Raw genomic sequence first — 18,737 nt, 5'->3', positions numbered from 1 at the left:
CTCTGGTTGGAGCGAGTGTGTTGGAGACTGTCTCTGTTCCCCTCTCCCTTCTACTTCTCGTCTCCCGGTCCCTCTGCTTCCCCCCCCCCCCCCCTTCCCCTCCATAAGAGTATTAGACAAGGCAGACAGCGAGACGTCCGCTCGCTCGTTAATCTCTTTACGGGTCTTGGTTCTTCTCTTCTGCGTCCGCCCAGCGCCTCACTCTCGCAGCCTTTGGCAACGCGCCCAACTCGTCAAGCTTCCTCCCACCTGCGAATCAATCAATAAAGGCCTGAATAAATCCGAGAGGTCTTCAAATACCTCATCAACTTTGATTTGCTTGGTTGCTTTTCTTGTTGGCTATTTCCTATTTTAAAGACTCTTCGAACCTTTTCTCCCCCTCCTCTTCTTCGATCTCTTTTATCTGTTTATCTCTTCTTCACCTCTTAATTTCCTCGGTTGTCTTCCTCCCGCCGGCCAGCCCACTCACCACTCACTGGCCCCCGAAACAGTGACGAACGGATCCCCTTCCATCCACCCTCCCTCTAGACCACCACCACCCCCAAGAACAAGGATATTCCAAAGCAAGAAAACGCCACTCCATCCTCCGGTACTGTACCTCAAAGAATCTGGCCAGGTTGTGACGAGTGCAGGAATGGACTCGTTGATGAGGCCACTTGTGACGGTTCTTTAATTCGAGTTTTCTTTCGTCTATTTCCTTGTCTCTCTCTCTCTCTCTCTCTCTCCATTCTCCCCTTCGAGTCTTAAAACTTACGTCAGCACCCTAGCTGGCGCTTGGACTCTGCTTGATATCTGCCGTCCCGGTTTTGCTCTTGTCCTCTTGCTCGTCATCCCACAGCCTTGATGATGGACATCAACTCCCTCCTTTCGCCGCAGGATTCGAACTCACAGTCCGGGCGCACCACGCCCTCCGCGGGGTCTACACCCGCGACCAATGCCTCGGTCCCGACCTCAGGCCCGCCGCCGCCAAAACCCTTGCGAAAGACTCGTCCCGGCGCGGCCAAGCAGGGTATGACCTCCTCGCCGCTGGCGCAAGTTGTGTACGCCCCGAATCAACTGCCAGATCCGTCACCGCCCGCGAACAGCCCCAAGGTTGGTCCCAGCATGGGAAGTGGCAGCGGAACCCCCCCGGCTACCGACTTGCCGCCTGCGAGACAACCCTCGACTCCGGGTATGGACACACTGGCCGATCTAGCGTCGATGCAGCATCACCAGCCCCAGCGTCCCGGCGCCCCTCTCTTGCGCAGCAGCCATGAACGATACGAAAACCAGCTGTCACCCTCCACCATGTTCCCCCACGTCAACCCCATCTCCCACAACACACCAACTCCACGATCCTCGTTCGATATCGCTATGTCTGATGGCCCCCGGGAGAGCGCACAACGAAGCTACTTGGATACCTCCTTGGTTCCCAACGCCCAACGACAGGCGACCGACTTGTTTGCACAGATCCAGGAAAACCCACAGTCGTACGAAGCGCACGTCCGGTTTATCCGTCTGCTACACGCAGGTTTTGTCAACCACGTCTATCCGCCCACTAACCCGGACATCCATGGGGACCCGCGCAAATACGATCTTCTCAAGGACATGCGCACCGCTCGCGAGGAGATGGACAAGCTTTTCGCCATGGGCGAGGATCTGTGGGCGGAGTGGATCCAGGATGAGAGTATGCTGGCACAATCGGTGGAAGAACGCATCGCCGTCATGGAGCTCTGTCAGCGGTCCGTGGAGGAAGAGTACGGTAGCACCAAACTCTGGGGTATCTACGGAGAATGGGTGCTGTATCTCTACAAATCGGCTCATGGCGATGCGAGTCAAAGCTCCTGGACCGAGGAAGATCGGATGGTCGGGCGCGAAGTTTTCACATGGCCATCAGTCCTGGAGGTCTGGCATAGAGGAGCTGAGTCGACGCAATGGCGAATCCACGACAGTCATCTAGTTTGGGATCGCTTCCTCGACTTGGTCGTCCAGGATCTTGCCCGCAACCCGTCGCAGGAGAAGGTTAATCATGTACGAAACTTCTTCGATGTTCGCCTTGCGACTCCCCACGCCACCTGGGACCAGACTTTCCAGCTGTTCTCCGGCTTCGTATCGACCTATTACAACGCGAACTACGAAAACATCATGGCCGACATGGTCGGGAGACACGGCACGTCAGCCAAGGAGCAATATTCCGCTCGCGAAGAGTTCGAAATCAAGCTACGCAACGCGACCGAGGCCGGTGAGTTGGGACAAGAATATATCTTGTTCACCGAGTATCTCGAGTGGGAATTGAGTCGGAACCGTCGGAAACGGCATTCGGGCAATTTCGAACTTGTCAAGTCGATCTACCAGCGCGCAGTGCTTCGCTTTCCGACCGATTGCTGTATGTGGGAGGACCTCATCATGTACCTTGTTCGTGAATCGATGCACGGCAACACGAAGACCTCGACAATGGCAACCTTGGACCGTGCGACGCGCCACTGCCCCGGTTCAGGCACCCTCTGGTCGCAATATCTGCTGAGCTCCGAGCGCGAAGGACAGACCTTTGCGAAGATTGCGGACATCAAGCACAAAGCCACGAGCACGGGCTTGCTGGACGTTGGAGGCATGGAAGAGGTCCTGAAGGTTCATACCGCCTGGTGTAGTTATCTGCGTCGGCAGGCTTTCTTGTCTGATTCGACCGATGAAGACATCGACGTGGCGGAGGTTGGAATTCGATCTGCTATCGAAAGCGTCCAAGAGCTCGGCGAAAAGAAATACGGCCGGAACTATCAGGGTGACCCCCTATTTCGTCTCGAACGCATCTATATTCGCTATCTGAGTGAGAGTGGCAGCTGGGATAGTGCCCGGGAGACTTTCAAGGGTCTGGTGGGCCGTCGTGGCAACAGCTACGAGTTCTGGTTGACTTACTATGAGTGGGAGCTCATTTCCTGGAGCAAGTTTGTGCAGGGAGAAGCCACCATTGATGCCGCCCGACGCACCCCCAACCCCAGCTATGCCACCGCCGTGTTGAAGCAGGCTATCAAGCGGACGGATTTGGACTGGCCAGAGAAGATTATGCAAGTCTACATCGCCCACTGTGAGGATTACGAGGACTCCGATGAGCTGCAGTTGGCGATCCTTGAAACCCGCAAGGCGGGGAAAGCCATCGCAGCCCGGCGCGAGCGGGACGCAAGGGAGGCGACCGCGCGGCTGGCTGAGCAACAAGCTGCAGCCATTGAGCAGGCTACACAAGCGGAGAAGAGGAAGCGGGAGGACGAGATCAACGTGAATGGAGCAGCACCTGCCAAACGGGCCCGTGCAGAGGAGTCCACCCCGTCTGTTCTCATGACGCCTGAACCGGTCGCTCTTCAACGCGATCGCGAGAATGCGACCGTTGTTGTCAAGCAATTGCCCCGTGGCATTACGGAGCACAAGGTCCGGCAGTTCTTTCGCCATGTAAGTTCATTTGCCGTCTCTGCAGGGTGTGCAGCACGAAGCTAATTCTCCAGCAGTGCGGTACGATCAACAGCGTGAAGATGCTTTCTGCTCCTAACGATGGTTCCGAGACGGCCATCATGGAGTTCAACACCCGGGACGAAGCCGTCGTTGCCCAGACCCGTGATCAGAAGATGATTGATGGACACACCATCGAGGTCCAGTTTGGCTCGGGGTCCACACTCTTTGTCACCAATTTCCCTCCCACTGCGGATGAACAGTATATTCGTGATTTGTTCCGTGAGGTGACTTCCCCTTCTGTGCGTAGCCCGGGGACAACATTGCTAACCTACTGCAGCACGGCGAAATCATTGATATCCGCTTCCCGTCGCTCAAGTACAATACGCATCGCCGATTCTGCTACGTGCAGTTCAGGACGTCTGGAGAAGCTTACAGTGCCACCCAGCTAGATGGATCCACGGTTGGAAATGGCCTGCACCTGGTCGCCAAGATTTCCGATCCTACTCGCAAGCAAGACCGTCATGGGCCAATGTACGAGGGACGTGAGATCCATGTATCCAATCTGGACTGGAAGGCTAGCGAACAAGACGTGGAAGAGCTGTTCCTGCGTTTTGGCAAGGTCGAACTGGTTCGCATTCCCCGTAAGGTGGATGGAGGCAGCAAGGGCTTCTGTTATGTCGTCTTTTCTTCCAAGGTAAGACTTCCAAGACGGCCAATGGTCGCATCGTGCTGATTGGTTTTGTAGGAGGAAGCTGAGGCGGCTCTTGTAATGCACGAACAAGAATTTCGGTCGCGCCCATTGCAAGTCAAGTTGTCCACACCACAGGGGGCCAAACGGAGTGCTACGACGATTCTGTCTCACGTGTCAGCCTCGCGATCTCCATCGGTCGAAGTCAACGGGACTGGCGAGGAGGTAACCAACAGCGACCGGGCGGCGCGCACCCTGGGATTGATGAATGTTCCCGACACGGTCAACGACGCGCGGATTCGGGCGCTGATGGAGCCATTCGGCAAGCTGATCAAAATTATCCTGCGACCGGACCACCAGGGAGCAATTGTCGAGTTCTCCGATGTTCACTCTGCTGGCCAAGCGTCGCTGAAACTGGAGGGAGAAGAGATCGCTCCCGGGCGGAGATTGCATGTGGGCAGCGTGCCGGAAATGCTGAAACAGTCGGCGGAGAAGAAGGGCCCTCATCCCAGCACCGCGGGCAACAAAACAACCGCTGACAAATCCGGGGCGAGACTCCAGCCCACCGGACCGATCAAGCGGCCACCGCAGCCTGGGGCGCGCGGAGGCAAGCGCGGCCACTTGGGAGTGAAGCGAGCCACCGGCGGGTTGCCGGGGCCGAGCCACGCGCCGAATGGAGCCCCTACGACCAACACCACCATGACGACCACGATGACGACGAACACTGACAGCTCTGCTCCCGACGAAGAGCACAAGATTAAAAAGAGCAATGATGACTTTCGTGCGATGATCCAGCGGAGTCGAGCGGGATGAAAGCGTCCGGCGCACTGGATTGCATTGGCGGGTTTGGCATTATCCTCTCTCCGCTTGCTGATGACCTGGGATTCTTTTCTTCTTCTCCTTTTCTCCTTTCTACATTCCCATCCTCGATGTGTCTTTCTACCATAACTTGTCACCGACGCGGTGCTGACGCAGTTCCTCTTTCTATTCTAATCTTCGTGCTGGTTGGGGCCGTGTATTATCATGGACTTTGCTTCGGTCATGGAATCTCCAGCCTGATGTCGGATGTAGATTATGCTTTATCTTCCTTATGATTTGTTTTTCTTTCTTTCTTTCTTATCTCTCTCTGTCTTCGGGTCAGATGGTTATACCTTTTTCTTTTTCCGTTCTGCTTCACCGTCGAATAGGCGATGGAATGACGAGCACGGGTCCAGTGTATGGAGCTGGACACCTCTCCCACGTGATTTGATGGGACACGATCTGATCTTCTTCTGCCTTTGTAGAGTGTAGGTTTATAAGTAGAGGAAAGAGGAGAATTGTCCGACTCTGAACCGTCCGTTGGCCCGGTGAGAACACATTGACTGACATGCGGGGTGTCACCGCGTCGGTAAGTAGGTACTTGAGTGGAATCTGGGAATGCACCGACCGGGTCGGACAGTTGCTAGATTGGGATCCCTGCATCTTCGCATCCTTATCAGTTCATACTAAGTTATATCAACCGGGAAGACGGATATTGAAACCGCGGGCGTTACGGGAAGATACCCACCAACAGGGAGTCGATTCTTAGAATCGTACTATGTGTCTACGGTGCTTGTATGCACTGTACATACCTAGGTAGTTGTACAAATATCACGGGTGGTTTTCTATAGGAGGGACAAAGTGCAGAATGTCCAGCATGTGCGATTCAATTCCTAGCGTAAGGTTACTGGGTAGCTGAGCTCTTGGTTACTGGTAGTTAGTTACATGATTGATTGATGGGTAACTAGACGTTTGTCTTAATTAGTGGTGGGGGTCTGTATGAGCAAAACAAGCTCTGTCATCTGAGCTTCTTTCCTCCCCTCCTTCTTCCCCCCTTGCTGCGCTGGAATCGGAACGTATGAGGGTTGGTTGTTTTGCTGCTGTGGAACTTAAACTGGTTTATGGGAGGAAGCGGGAGAGCGGAATCGGAAATTGTTTGTTGTAGTGCTGAACTTGCTAGACTTGTTGTACTATATTTGTGCTGCAGGTTGGTTTTATGTGCCAGTGTGGTTTAGGAAGGCGCTTGGGCTATGAGGGGATGTTGTTGTGAGGGTGAGTGTGGTGGTGGTGTGGAATGTTGCGTATAACTCATGGTAGTGTCGAGCGCAGGCTGGATCTGTATGCACTTGTAGATTGACTAGAGTTTGAGAGCTTCAAGGGTGGGTTCAGAATCCCCTGATAATTCAGGCGAGTGAGTTGATCATCTGGTGGTATGTACTTCCAGTTGGGAATCATCATGTCATACTCACTCACCCCTCCTCCTCCTCCTCCTCCTCCCGTCGGTCTCTTTCTCGATAGCGCCGAGCGGCTGATGAGGTATTTTTTGTGTGGGAGGGACAGTACATACATACCATGCAATTCCGGAATTGGTTTGAATTGGACTGAATTGATTGAGGAGGGGCTCGTGTCTGATATTTGAATTGTCATCCCCCTTCGTCTTTTTATTTTGTGTGGTTCGTGTGGTGGAGGGAATTGAGTTGACCAACTACACTACTTAATTAACTGAACGGCAAGTTAACTAAAGAAAGAAGAGTAGGCAGGACAGCCTCACCTGACCTCCTGTCCTTTTCCTCATCAGCTCATCCCATCCTATCCCACTCCCACTTCCACAAAATCTCTTATTTCTCACAGCGCATCGCATCTTCTTGTCTCCTTCTCTTATCTCGCATCTGTCGCAATTCCACCGGTCTAAATTTATTCTTTCTGATAAACCCACCATCCCAATCCCTTCCTCCCCGGCTGTTCTTTCGCGCGCGTTCCCGCCGTCTTATCGGCTCGCTGTCGTCATCGCCATATCATTCATTACCGTACTACACTGCAGCACGTAGACAACCTCTTTATCGCCCGCTGTTCGCCAACTCGCCTACTTCTACGATTTCATCGCATCGCATAGACACCATCAACCCCGCGCCAGCATGGATTTCCATCTCGTGCCCCGCGGGGAAGATCGCAATTATACGGGGTTCCTGACGAAAACGATCGTCTACACCGGTTCTTTAATCTTATTCTTAGCCTGTAAGTCTTCGACCCAGAACCCGATTGCAGTCTCGAAATCTCGCGACGTAAATCGCACAGCACAAACTAACCTCGAATCAAACACCTCCAGCCTTCGGCCTAACCGTCTCCTCCATCGTCATCCCAAAATGGGTTAGCTATAGCAGCGAGAAGGTAACGGTCCACTCCGCCCAATTCTTTTCCCCCGGGATTTAGAGCAGATCCGAAAGCTAACTTTGGGGACGTAATGTACAGCCTTCCTTCCACTACTCCTACGGCCTCCATCGCCGCTGCTCCTCGCTCACCGGCACCTGCGACAGCTTCCCGCAGCGCGAGGACTGCCACGGCGAGGACCGGTACTTCTGTTCGATGTGGCGGTCCGTCGGGTTCCTGATGTCGTTTGCTGTCGTGCTGGAGGGGATGAGCATCGTTGCGTTTCTGATCGTTTTGTCCGGCGGGAAGCGGTTGCGTGAGTCCGGGTGGAAGACTCTGAGTCTGTTCATTCTGTTGTCTGCTGTTGTGCAGGCGGGGAGTATGGGGATTGTGGTGAGTCCTTCCCCCCCCTATTGGGTGGGGACGCTGGCAGGGTAGTGCTAATACGCTGGGCACCTAGGCATATCTCTTCGACAACGAGGAGCGCTTCTTCGTCGGCTGGCGCCTCGATGAGTCCTGGATCTATTGTACCGTCAGCTGGTGCGTGAGTCTGGTCTGTGCTGCGGCGTTGATCCTGGCTGCGCATACGTTGCCTTCTGAGGGCGGGTATGAGTTGATTCCGGATCATTCATGATACTATACGTGTTAGGGTTGAAGCTGGGGAGAGCGGGTAGTGTGGGGCTGTGCTTGATGAGACTTATACGATATGATCATGACTTTCACCTCTTGTATCTGGCGTTGGTGGATGATTGACTAATACCGGTTCTGCGGTTCTGTGTTTGTGATTGCGTTCGTTTGCGGGGTTGTTTTCTGATTTTGCATGCTGGGGCTTATTGCTGGGTCAGCTTATAGGTACTTAGTGATAGTTTTAATGCCGTTAGAGGAATATATACGGTTATATGCTAGTCAGGTACAATGCAGTTGTATTCTGGGCCAGTGGTACTTGTTACTTGAGTATGCTTAATGATGGAGTGAGTGGTTCGGATAAACAGCTTACGCTATGTTATCCAACCATGAACCGATACAAATGAGATCCTCAAGCCATCCCTTCTCAGTCAAATGGGCGCAAGCAGGATCTTCAATCCTCTACGGCTGTTCTGGTTAGCAAACGATATGTAAATGGAAAGCGATGGAAGTTGAAGAAAGGAGCTAAGGCTAATGCATAAAGTCAATTAAGAATGACAAGAAACCTGATACACAATTATTGGAATCCTGATTCGAGACGAAAGTAAGCAGTGCACATGTAGGTCACAGCTTGGACAGGTTTCTATCTTCCGACCAAATTGGCCATACATAATATCAGCCCAATAGCATAGGGGTAGCATGGTTGTATAGATTGACGCACAACAGAGGGTATCGAAAATAACATGGAAGTACTTAATCTTTTTTAAAGAGATATCTTCAATATAAGTCTTTTTAGTTTTAGGGCATAGATTTGGCGTTATCATTCTTCTTTTCATGAATTGCGAGTCACTCTTCAATCTCTCACAGTACTGTTCCAAAGACACCCACCATCACTCCATAGGTAACCGACTACCAGCCAACCCAAACTAGTATATGGCTGCGCCGACAGCAGAAGTCCTCAGCTTGCTAAAGCCAACTCACTCCCTTATTTGTTTTGTATGTCACTGTATCAAACTCTAGGATGATAAAGATACTAGAGAGGTGTAGGAAGGTGTAGAAAGACAGTATAGGCCACGAGTAAGAAGAACAAAGGCCGGGGCCCCATTCGCCTCAAAGACAGTGTAGAAGGCGCTGAAGATGGCCGCAGCACCATTCGCACCAATGACCTATCCGGGAGGTGGCTCGTATCAAGAAACGGGCTGCAACTTCCTGTCGTTCGAGTACACCGTCCTACCAGTGACTGGTCTCGCAGACTGACATCGACGACGACATTGCCTATACGGCAGGCAGAATCAGTGGATCAGTCTTTGATACGTGATAATAAAAGGGCCTTCTCGACAGTACTTACTCTCAATATCCTAGGTTGGAGACTGATTGGTTTTCCAACGAGGTTCAGATATGTGAGTAAGTAAAGGCAGGCAGATGATAGAGAGAAGAAAAGACCCAGAGAGGAAGATAGGGGCGAGGCTTCTAAGTAATGCCAGTACTCTCCCGACTGACTGCATCAAGCGAGGATCCTGAAATTACAGCTCGATATAGTGAGTACAACACACACATATCACCCTTTTTTTTTCTTTTTTTTGGCTCCCAAGAATAAAAGTTACCTAAGTCTATATACAGACTTGGCTGTCTTTTAGCTTCTTGTGAGCTTATGTAACCCTTCAGACTAACCGGGAGAGTCCTGGAAACCATTATCATATATAATAGGCAGCTGAGTGTTTTGGTTGATATGAAGGCTGCTTGCTCTTCGTTGAAGCTGTGAGGGCGTAGCCTGGAGGTATACAGTAGATGCCGACAGCGCATGGTTGGAGTATGGGAAGGCTAAGCCTGTTTAGGACTAACCTCATGCTTGCCGAGTACCGAACCACATGGGGATTGGTGCCGGCCCGGTCCTTTAGCCTGACGGGCCTGAACTGGGTGGGTGATTGAAGGGCAAAGTCTGCCATTGCACCTCTGCTGTTTGTCAATCCAATAGTGAAAAGTGTGCAACCGCCTTTCAACTCTGCGTGAGAATATCGAGCTGCTGGTAGCCATCTCTCCGAGCTAGCACCACGTCAGACACATCTTGCAGTATCTGCTGCAACACGCGCTAGCAATGTAAAGGGCCAAACAGCCCTCAGTCTAGCATGATCATACAATCATGCTAGACTGAAGTCAAGATGGCCTGAAGAACTTGCCAAACATAAAGGTTGTCAGACTCCTATATATATCCTCACGTGGGTCGTGCACAAAGAACCCTTGCCGGAACTTTAACCGGGATGTTCCCCTGCAAACAAAGGATTGAGGCAGGCCGGAACATGGAATTCTCCGGCTCAGGATGGCTTACAGGCATCTACCTCTAACTCACAGAAGCGCAGGCTTGATGCTGGGTCTTGACCCTGGCAGGGCTTCTGGGTTGTATGCTGATTAGTTGGCTGATTGGTTGGCTTGTCCAGTATACAGGGACTTACTGCCTGCGCTTTTGGCTTGACTTGTGCCAGAGGCTACTGTATCCACTGGCTTGAAGAGAGGAGGAGTAATCCCTTAGCCATATAGATCCAGGCTGTAGGTACCAATCAGGATACAGGTGGTCGACATGATTAAGAGGTGCTTGTGAGTACACTTGCTGCCTTGCTTGCTTGGTAAGATTGTATTCGTGACTAATCTGTTGTTAATCCTCTGAAGGAGTCAAGTAAAGGCAAAAATGACATAGTCTGAGGAATATGTAATCTTCAGAGAGCCTTATGCCTCTTGATCTGGAATCCTAGTTAAAATCCGTGTAGCTGGGGGTCTGTGTTGCCTCCTCAAGCCTTTCCCCAGCTCTGCTGACACATTGTTCCTAATGTATCAGAGTCGTCTCGCCAGCCTGCACCGAATACGGGGGCACTGTTATGCTCTGCGGAGATGCGAGTTTCATATAGGAGGATTGGCGATGGCAATTCGCGCGTTACTCCTCAGACAAGAAACCCCAAGTCTGAAATTGCTGTGCCGAAAGCACCACGTGTATTTTATGCCGTATATGCGATACATTTTACATAGATTATGCTTGAGCTGTGTACATAAAGTTGTACTTACGATTACAAATGCTACGCGAAATATGAGTATAGAGATACTATAGGTTATTTACTAGTATCTGCGAGGACTATACTTAAGGTTGCCGCTCAAGCTACTGTCATATGACCGCCGTCCATTTGGACGCCAGTCATGGTCATGTGACAAGTCAGAGATATCTTAATAAGGATAACCTTGAAGTGTAAATAAAATACGAAACTGACAAGAATGATTTCTGTTTGGGATCTCAATCAAGACCTATCTTATACTATCTGATATAACTTAAAAGGCCTGACTTATAGTAAATATACTAATAACAAGTTGGAAAATCAACGCCAGCAGTTTTTCTGCACAAGTTTACTGTTATCACCTGTCAGGCCACTCTGATAAGCCACTGCACCAATCACACCCGCCTTATAGCGTATTTCCGCCCACCCCCACAATATCCAATCTTCCCCTCCTCCTCCTCCCTCCACCTCACAACCACCCACAAAACCTCCCTCTCTCTCCCAAACCCCAACACCGCACAATAAAACCAGGAGATGACCACCCAACCCGAAGGCCTAACGCCATCCCAACTCGCCTTCTTCCACGAGAACGGCTACCTCGTCCTCCCCAACCACCTCACTTCCGACGAAGTGCAGCGCTGCCTGCAAGAAACGCAGCACCTCCTCGACACCTTCCCGCTCGACACGCACCCACTCACGCAATTCACCACCGGCGACGATGCCTCCACGCAAGGCAGAGAGCACGTCGGCGACGACTACTTCCTCAACTCTGGCGACAAAATCCGGTACTTCTTCGAGCCCGACGCCTTCGACGCGAATGGCGCCCTCGTCAAGCCCAAAGCCCAGGCCGTCAACAAGATCGGCCACTCGCTGCACAGCCTCTCGCCGCCGTTCCGCGACGTGAGCCTGAACGCCCGCAACGCCGCCATCGCGCGCTCCCTCGGCTTTCGCGACCCCCGCGTCTTGCAGAGTATGGTCATCTGCAAGCAGCCCAGTATCGGCGGCGCGGTGCCCAGTCATCAGGACTCCGAGTTCTTGTATACCGATCCGCCGTCGGCGGTTGGATGGTGGTTTGCGTTGCAGGACGCTGGGGTTGGGAATGGGACGTTGGGCATGGTGAAGGGTTCGCATACGCGGAAAGGGATCGCCAGGAGGTTTGTGCGGAGGGCGGATGGGAGGGGTACGGAGTTTGTGGAGAATACCGGTGCTAAAGGGCCGGTTGGGTTTGTCGAGTCTTCCGACAAGGAGGGGGAAGGGGAGGTCGAGATGTTGGATATTAAGGCTGGTTCGTTGGTGCTCATTCATGGTAATGTTGTGCATCAGTCGCAAAGGAATACTAGCGACAGGAGTCGATTTGCGTATACGTTTCATGTTATTGAGGGCGCTGATGGCTCGGATTATGATCGCAGGAATTGGTTGCAACCGCCGGAGAATGGTGAGTTTACGAGGTTGTATCAGTGAGCGGGGTGGTTTGAGGGAGTGTATATTATGAGATTAGTGTAGAAAAGAATCCAGGTGGTTGATTGATATCACCTGATGTATAAGCGAAGATGCCAGAAGAGACGCCTTGAGACTGTCACTCATGCTATTCCACTTAGATACATACACAGAGAACACCAAGCGCTTTTCGACCTTTGCCCTAACCATCTCCTCATGCATACACAGATCAGTCCACTGGACCTTCTGTGAGTGCTCCTATTTGCCCGACTCGCTTCCCTGGGAGGCATGCTTGATTTCCCTCATTCATTAGTCTCGGTTTGGACCCAAAGCGTCCGAAGTACAGTACATGGTGGTTGCATTAGATGACTGTCGGAAACAGACAGGAATCCTCTCTTGTCACAGGACTATCGCATACTCGCCTGTATCAATAGTAAGGGAAGCGGATCCTTAGCACCCCGACACCAGGGGTAGCATGCCTTTGTCTCGAAACCCTAGAAGACCAGCCTCGATGCCGAATCTGACAAGCACTCATGTTAACTACATTGGCTTTTTCTGACCATCACTTTGTTTGCCTCCCTTTGTAGGATCGATTGTTACGCTAACCGCCCGGAGACCGCAGTTGGATAACAACATAACCAGGGCAAGGGCTAGCACTGGGTCTCGGATGGGCTTTTACCAACCGGTTTAAACAGAGGTGAGTGGCAAGAACATGAAGATCCCTTAATCCTGGCCTAGTTGGCCAAGACATCGAAGTACTATCTCTACCTTCTCGTTGTTCTTTAGTGAGAGCACCGGCTGACTGAAAGTCCCCAGGTCTTGTTTCATCCGCGATGGCTTGTTGTCCGACACCCTTTGTCTATGATCTGTTTTGGAAATCAACAACAACCTAGGCTGTCCTCCATTATCCAGTTCCGCCGAAACAACACAAAGGCTATCTCAGAACAAACCCCCCAAAGAACAATAATGGAGCGGCCCCAAAAATACGTCGCCGATAAAGCAGACAGGTGTCGAATGGCCTTTCAAACTTACAACTATGAAGGCGAACATAGAGGTTTGTTGCACGTCACGAATAAAGGCACATAGATATGACCGATGTACATAAAGCCCGGAGGGTACGTTGGTTGTGAAGAATAGCAACAATCTATGAAGAGAAACTAAAAGTCCCTTTAGGGCTACGATTTTACCAACCAGAATCTTACTTACTTTGCTTTTGATACCAGAATAAGATGTGCCGTCCAGATTCTTCCTCGTCAGACCATGTTTCAACTCCGCAAAGAGTGCTGGGCCACATCTACTATGACCTGAATCGCATCGGAAAGGTGCGCAAACAGGTGCGAGAGGGAAAAGCCCGGGACTCGGACCTGAAGATTTACTGGCATGAGTGCAAGCAGGCCGAAAATGTCATTCGTAAGGCAGTGAACCAGGTCGCAGGGCTGGCCCCTGGAAGCGGGAGTCTCATATCCGAATACACTCTGCTGGTGCACCCCGACTATCTCGGATGGGATGGGCTCGCGATCGCCGCATACTCGGAGGCCTTTCGAAGAATCCTTCTCGACCAGTACTATGATCCCGTGGCCAAAAGAGTCCGTGATACTGTGCTTGAAGCCTTAAGAGATGAGATAAGCAGCCTGGTGTTCTACGGTCGCATGCGCAATATCGACTGGCGCGGCCTGCTGCTCCCGTACTCCAACGACAATCTCCGCCACATGGAGGACGCGCTGCAGCTCACCAAGAAGTTTTGGGACCGCCACCCGCACACGGTCGCCCTCCCAGCGCCGGGTCGGACTCGCCCACAAGCCGCGATCTACGAGGAGTGTCGCCAGATCAATATCGAGGAGAATATCTTCGACGTCAGGGATTGGACCAACGGCAATGGAGGTCCCGAAACCAATGGTCACGTCCCGCGCAATCCAACTTTGCGCGCAGAGAGTAATTATGACCTGGGAGTCTGTGATTTCTGCAGGTCAAGTCATATCTGCAGGTGCCGGGTGAGACCCGACCCTTCAGAGTTGGTGGAGCTGGTGGTCACGGAGGGAATGGGCATTGGAGTGCGGGCCCTGTGGCCGTTCCGGAAAGGGGATATCCTGGGCGAATATCTCGGCCGACTCCTTCCGCACGACGCCGTGGAAGACAAGACGTACTGCCTTATGTGGGAGGCGAAGACGGCAGGCACAAGCAAGCAGGTTGCAATCGACGCGTGTTTCGAGGGCAACTGGACTCGGTTTGTCAATCACTCGTGCAGCGCGTCGACGGCATTCAAGAGCAGGACTTTCGGGGACCGCGCCGCCATGACTTTAGAGGCCACGCGGGATATTGCCATGTATGAGGAGATCACGGTGAACTACGGGTTCCGATATTGGCAGCATCGGACCTGCTTGTGTGGCGAGCCGAACTGCATTTCCAAGCGCCCCAAGACAGTCAGCGACGAAGAAGAATCAACCACCACAGAAGGAATAGAAGAGACAGAAGGGGCAGAAGAGACAGGACAGGAAGGGGAAGAAGGAGAAGAGATACAGGGACGAACAGCAGAATCTGATAACGACAGTGTCGGGGGAATTGTAAAATCTATAGAATTCGGCCCTTCCTATCCAGAAACATACACGAAGACACGCTCAAGGCTAACCACAAGCACCGAGTCGGGAGCCACGGAGGAAGCTAAGACTGTTGAAGATGGGAATGAACCTGACAACGATGATCATAAGGACAAGGATTTCATCCCTGAAGAGGATAGCGAAGGGGAAGATGAGTTGGACACCTTAGTTGTTGAAGAGTCTGAAGCCATGGATCTGAGCGAGTGATTGAGCGGAAGAGGTTTTTTTGATGGCTGTACATATATAGAGAATATACCCTTTTCATGCTAATCGTACCTTCCCCGGATTCCTTCCGGCTGGGTAACCCCGCATTTCTCTCCGACTCGCACGTGAGGGGAAACAAAGTAAATGACCTCAACCTCCGAGCCTCTTCTTCCACTCTCTTTTCTCCTTCGATCGCACTTAGGCGGATCTCTTCTTGGTCTCTTGGACATTATCGCCTCTTGTCGCGAGTTTTGGCAGTTTATTTCTTCCTCCCTACATTCCTTTACCACTTCCGACCCGCCTATCAATCAAGGGGTGCAAGAGCTATACATTCGGTACCAAACACCAGATGCAGTCTTGCAGCGTTCATGCAGCTCCATTGATCAAACAATACTGCCAATGTTTCGCTCGAGCTCATTCGTTCAAAGCAAACCCTGGGGAACAGGCTGGCTTCCGAGGACCTTCCAGTTATTGGTCCGAGCTAGGAGTCGCGGACTCCTCACTCACAGCTACGCTCGTGGACCATCAGAGGTAAGGTCCTGCACCTCGCTGAAAAAAGTAATCTTGAAGGAGACTAATGCTAGACCCTGTTGCCACATGTGAAGCCCCCGTTGCTGGATTCGACGGTTGGCGACCACTTCGCGCAGATCGTCAAGCTCCACGGAGATCGAACAGCGTATGTACTTTAGCATCTGCATGCCAGTCACAACCAATCACCATCGCTAACGATCTCGGTGCTAGAGTCATTTCCAAGCACCAAAGCGAGAGACTAACATATGCTGCTCTGGACACCAAAAGCAATGCGTTTGCCAGGGGCCTGGAATCCATCGGAGTTCGGCCCGGTGACCGAGTTGGCGTCATGCTGGGAAATTCAATGGAATACGCCATCGTATGCAACCGGCTTTAAGCATAGATACCCAAACAAACCGAGTGATTCGTGATAGCTTACCAGATCTCCCACAGGCAACCTACGCACTGTTCAAGTTAGGAGCTATCCTGGTAAGTCTCGTGTTGTCGTTGTGGAGGATCGAGATCGTAACATTCGTTCAGGTGCCTATTAATCCTTCATTCAACACTACACAATTGACCGCCGCTCTAAGTCATCTCGATACAAGTCATTTGATAGTCAGTGCTGAATCGAACTTGCCTCGAAAGCCTCCACGGACCAATGTGCCACTTCTGGAGAGTATTGTCCATGATATTGCGAGCCCTACCCTGAAATCAGAATCAATCCCATCACTGAGGAATGTCATTCTCGTTGACAACTCTTCTGGCCGCTTCGATAGCACGAAGTACAGAGGACTGACAGCATACTCCTCCCTAACCTCTGATGCTGCGTTCGACGGGACCTCCCTACCATCACAAAATTTGTCCCCCGATGATATAATAAACATCCAATTCACCTCTGGAACTACCGCAATGCCTAAAGCTGCTTGCCTTACGCATCGCGCAATCTTGAATAATGGCTGTCAAATCGGAGATCGCATGCGTCTCACACCCGAGGACGTTGTCTGCTGTCCCCCACCCCTCTTCCACTGTTTTGGTTCCGTACTGGGATATATGGCGACGGGAACACACGGTTCAGCCATCGTTTTCCCGACAGAGTCCTTCAACGCCAAAGCAGCCCTCGAAGCGGTGCAAGAAGAACGATGTACAGCCCTCTATGGCGTCCCTACCATGTTTCTCGAGGAGCTCACTCTACTCGAGAGTGGCGAGATCTCATCCGAGGGATTCCAGTATCTGCGAACAGGTATTGCAGCAGGAAGCAGCATCCCAGCCGAATTGATGAAGAAGCTCCACAAAGTCCTCAATCTCACCGAGCTCACCATCTGCTACGGCATGACTGAGACCAGTCCAGTATCTGCCATGACCACAACCGATGACCCGATCGACAAGCGCATCCACACAGTTGGTACACTTTTACCCCATGTGGAAGCGAAAGTAGTCGATCTTAGCGACCACCGCAAGATCGTCCCCGTTGATGTCCGCGGGGAGCTGGCAGTAAGCGGCTACCTCCTGATGAAGGAATACTGGAACGACCCGATGAGAACAGCCGAGGTGATGATTCCAGATGAGGATGGGAAAGTTTGGATGCACGTATGTGGCTGACTTTCGTGGCTTCTTTTCTGTGATCTTCGAAAACCAATTTAATAACGCGACTCCTAGACCGGTGACGAAGCAACCATCTCCCCAGACGGCTATATCACAATCACTGGCCGCGTCAAGGACCTTATCATCCGCGGCGGCGAGAATATCCACCCCTTGGAGATCGAGAATTGTCTTCTCGCCTACCCCGGAGTCATGAATGTGTCAGTTGTCGGAGTCCCAGACAAACGATACGGCGAAGCTGTGGCTGCATTCATCATTCACCGTGACCCTGAAGGGGAGGGCGTCACGGAGGAGAAGGTCAAAAAATATGTCTACGAGACGTTGAGCAATCACCTCGGTAGGTAATCCTCGCGGACCTTGCATGATTCAAAGCGTCTGGCTAATAAGTAGCGCAGTCCCGAAACACGTGTTCTTCCTACCTGCCTCAGAGTCATTTCCAAAAACTGCGAGTGGCAAGGTCCAGAAATTCAAACTTCGAGAGAGGGCGGTGGAAATGTTGGAGGGGAAGAAAGTTTCGATTTGATGATGGACTGGCTATCTACGTATGGCCTCTATTCCCGTGTGCCATCTTGCAGGTACAGCCATTTATTACTTGGGGCTTTGGATTTTAGGACATGTATATACAGTACCATAGGCCCATATGAGCACAATATGATAGTATCTATTGATACTAGGACATTTTGGATTTAGTGCCCTTAAGCCGGAAACTACAAGTTTATGCTCGTGAACAATGCAATGTAAATTTACCAAATAATTCCAAGGTGGGATGCAATTGTTCTCAGATTCGGAGTCGTTTGAAGTGGAAACTCCGCTATTAATGCAAATGCAAATGGGGTATCATCGCTGAAAAACGCAAGCAAAGTTGATGCCAACCAACAACAATAGAATTTTCAACACAAAAATCTCCAGTTGTTCCCGAAGCGCCAATCAAACTGGCACTCTCTCTCATCGGTGGAGGTGTAATCGGACACCCTAAGCTCCGTGATAGTGTTTTCTTCACGACGAGCTCAAAACACCACCAATGTTGCCAACCAACAACAAAAAGAAAATCTCAACACAGAAAAACTCCCCTTGCTTCTGAAGCGCCTAAAATGAAACTGCCTCTCATCGGTGGAGGTGTGGTCAGACATCGGAAGCCTTGTGGTAGTTTTCTCCACGATGAGCTTCACGCACCACTGTCTGAGGACAGCACAGGGAGGCAGGCCATTGCGCTTCGTACATCGTACGTATCACAAAGAGGAAATACTTATATGCATTCCAACAACAACAACAACCAAAACGCCATTGTACTCCAACGATGGGGATCCGAAATCTATCCCATCGTCGTGCACTGTAAATAAAAATAGATGTCACGTAGGACATCGATGTAGCCGGGACGTACCGTTGTTAGGTCGTTCAGCGAGAGGAGGGAGGAAGGAGGAAGAAGAAGGAGGAGGAGGAGGAGGAGGAGGAGGAGGA

The 18,737-nt window shown here is 51.5% G+C and overlaps 6 protein-coding genes across 6 annotated transcripts; all 6 read left to right on the top strand.

The window, feature by feature from the left end:
* Positions 1-843: 843 nt before the first annotated feature.
* Positions 844-5,242, top strand: BO97DRAFT_456382 (U6 snRNP complex subunit PRP24; the record flags this gene model as incomplete). The annotated part of the gene is made up of 4 exons (XM_025699165.1): positions 844-3,420; positions 3,477-3,704; positions 3,758-4,114; positions 4,166-5,242. 4 exons carry the CDS (start codon positions 844-846, stop codon positions 4,919-4,921), a joined length of 3,918 nt encoding a protein of 1,305 aa, XP_025549424.1. The 3' UTR covers positions 4,922-5,242.
* Positions 5,052-5,446, top strand: BO97DRAFT_140206 (uncharacterized protein). The gene has a single exon (XM_025690093.1). The coding sequence runs from the start codon at positions 5,183-5,185 to the stop codon at positions 5,396-5,398; it is 216 nt and encodes a 71-aa protein (XP_025549423.1). The 5' UTR covers positions 5,052-5,182; the 3' UTR covers positions 5,399-5,446.
* Positions 5,447-7,041: 1,595 nt separating this feature from the next.
* On the top strand, positions 7,042-7,907 carry BO97DRAFT_426528 (uncharacterized protein; the record flags this gene model as incomplete). Its single annotated transcript, XM_025697134.1, has 4 exons — positions 7,042-7,141; positions 7,233-7,294; positions 7,376-7,666; positions 7,734-7,907. 4 exons carry the CDS (start codon positions 7,042-7,044, stop codon positions 7,905-7,907), a joined length of 627 nt encoding a protein of 208 aa, XP_025549422.1.
* A 3,495-nt stretch (positions 7,908-11,402) lies between these two features.
* On the top strand, positions 11,403-12,497 carry BO97DRAFT_406990 (phytanoyl-CoA dioxygenase family protein). Its single transcript, XM_025695547.1, has one exon. The coding sequence runs from the start codon at positions 11,470-11,472 to the stop codon at positions 12,394-12,396; it is 927 nt and encodes a 308-aa protein (XP_025549421.1). The 5' UTR covers positions 11,403-11,469; the 3' UTR covers positions 12,397-12,497.
* Positions 12,498-13,862: 1,365 nt separating this feature from the next.
* BO97DRAFT_325095 (SET domain protein) lies at positions 13,863-14,744 on the top strand (the record flags this gene model as incomplete). Its single annotated transcript, XM_025691303.1, has 1 exon — positions 13,863-14,744. A coding segment is annotated over one exon (882 nt), but the record flags the coding sequence as incomplete, so codon positions are not given.
* Positions 14,745-15,427: 683 nt separating this feature from the next.
* Positions 15,428-17,890, top strand: BO97DRAFT_372762 (putative AMP-binding enzyme). The gene is made up of 7 exons (XM_025692876.1): positions 15,428-15,701; positions 15,776-15,846; positions 15,912-16,059; positions 16,134-16,169; positions 16,221-17,267; positions 17,337-17,616; positions 17,675-17,890. The coding sequence occupies exons 1-7, from the start codon at positions 15,570-15,572 to the stop codon at positions 17,800-17,802; spliced, it is 1,842 nt and encodes a 613-aa protein (XP_025549419.1). The 5' UTR covers positions 15,428-15,569; the 3' UTR covers positions 17,803-17,890.
* Positions 17,891-18,737: the final 847 nt, after the last annotated feature.

Source organism: Aspergillus homomorphus (genome assembly GCF_003184865.1).
Source record: "Aspergillus homomorphus CBS 101889 unplaced genomic scaffold BO97scaffold_30, whole genome shotgun sequence".
In the NCBI taxonomy this organism is placed as follows: Eukaryota; Fungi; Ascomycota; class Eurotiomycetes; order Eurotiales; family Aspergillaceae; genus Aspergillus; species Aspergillus homomorphus.
Note: the sequence above shows the minus strand (reverse complement) of the source record. Positions and strands in the feature narration are given on the sequence as shown.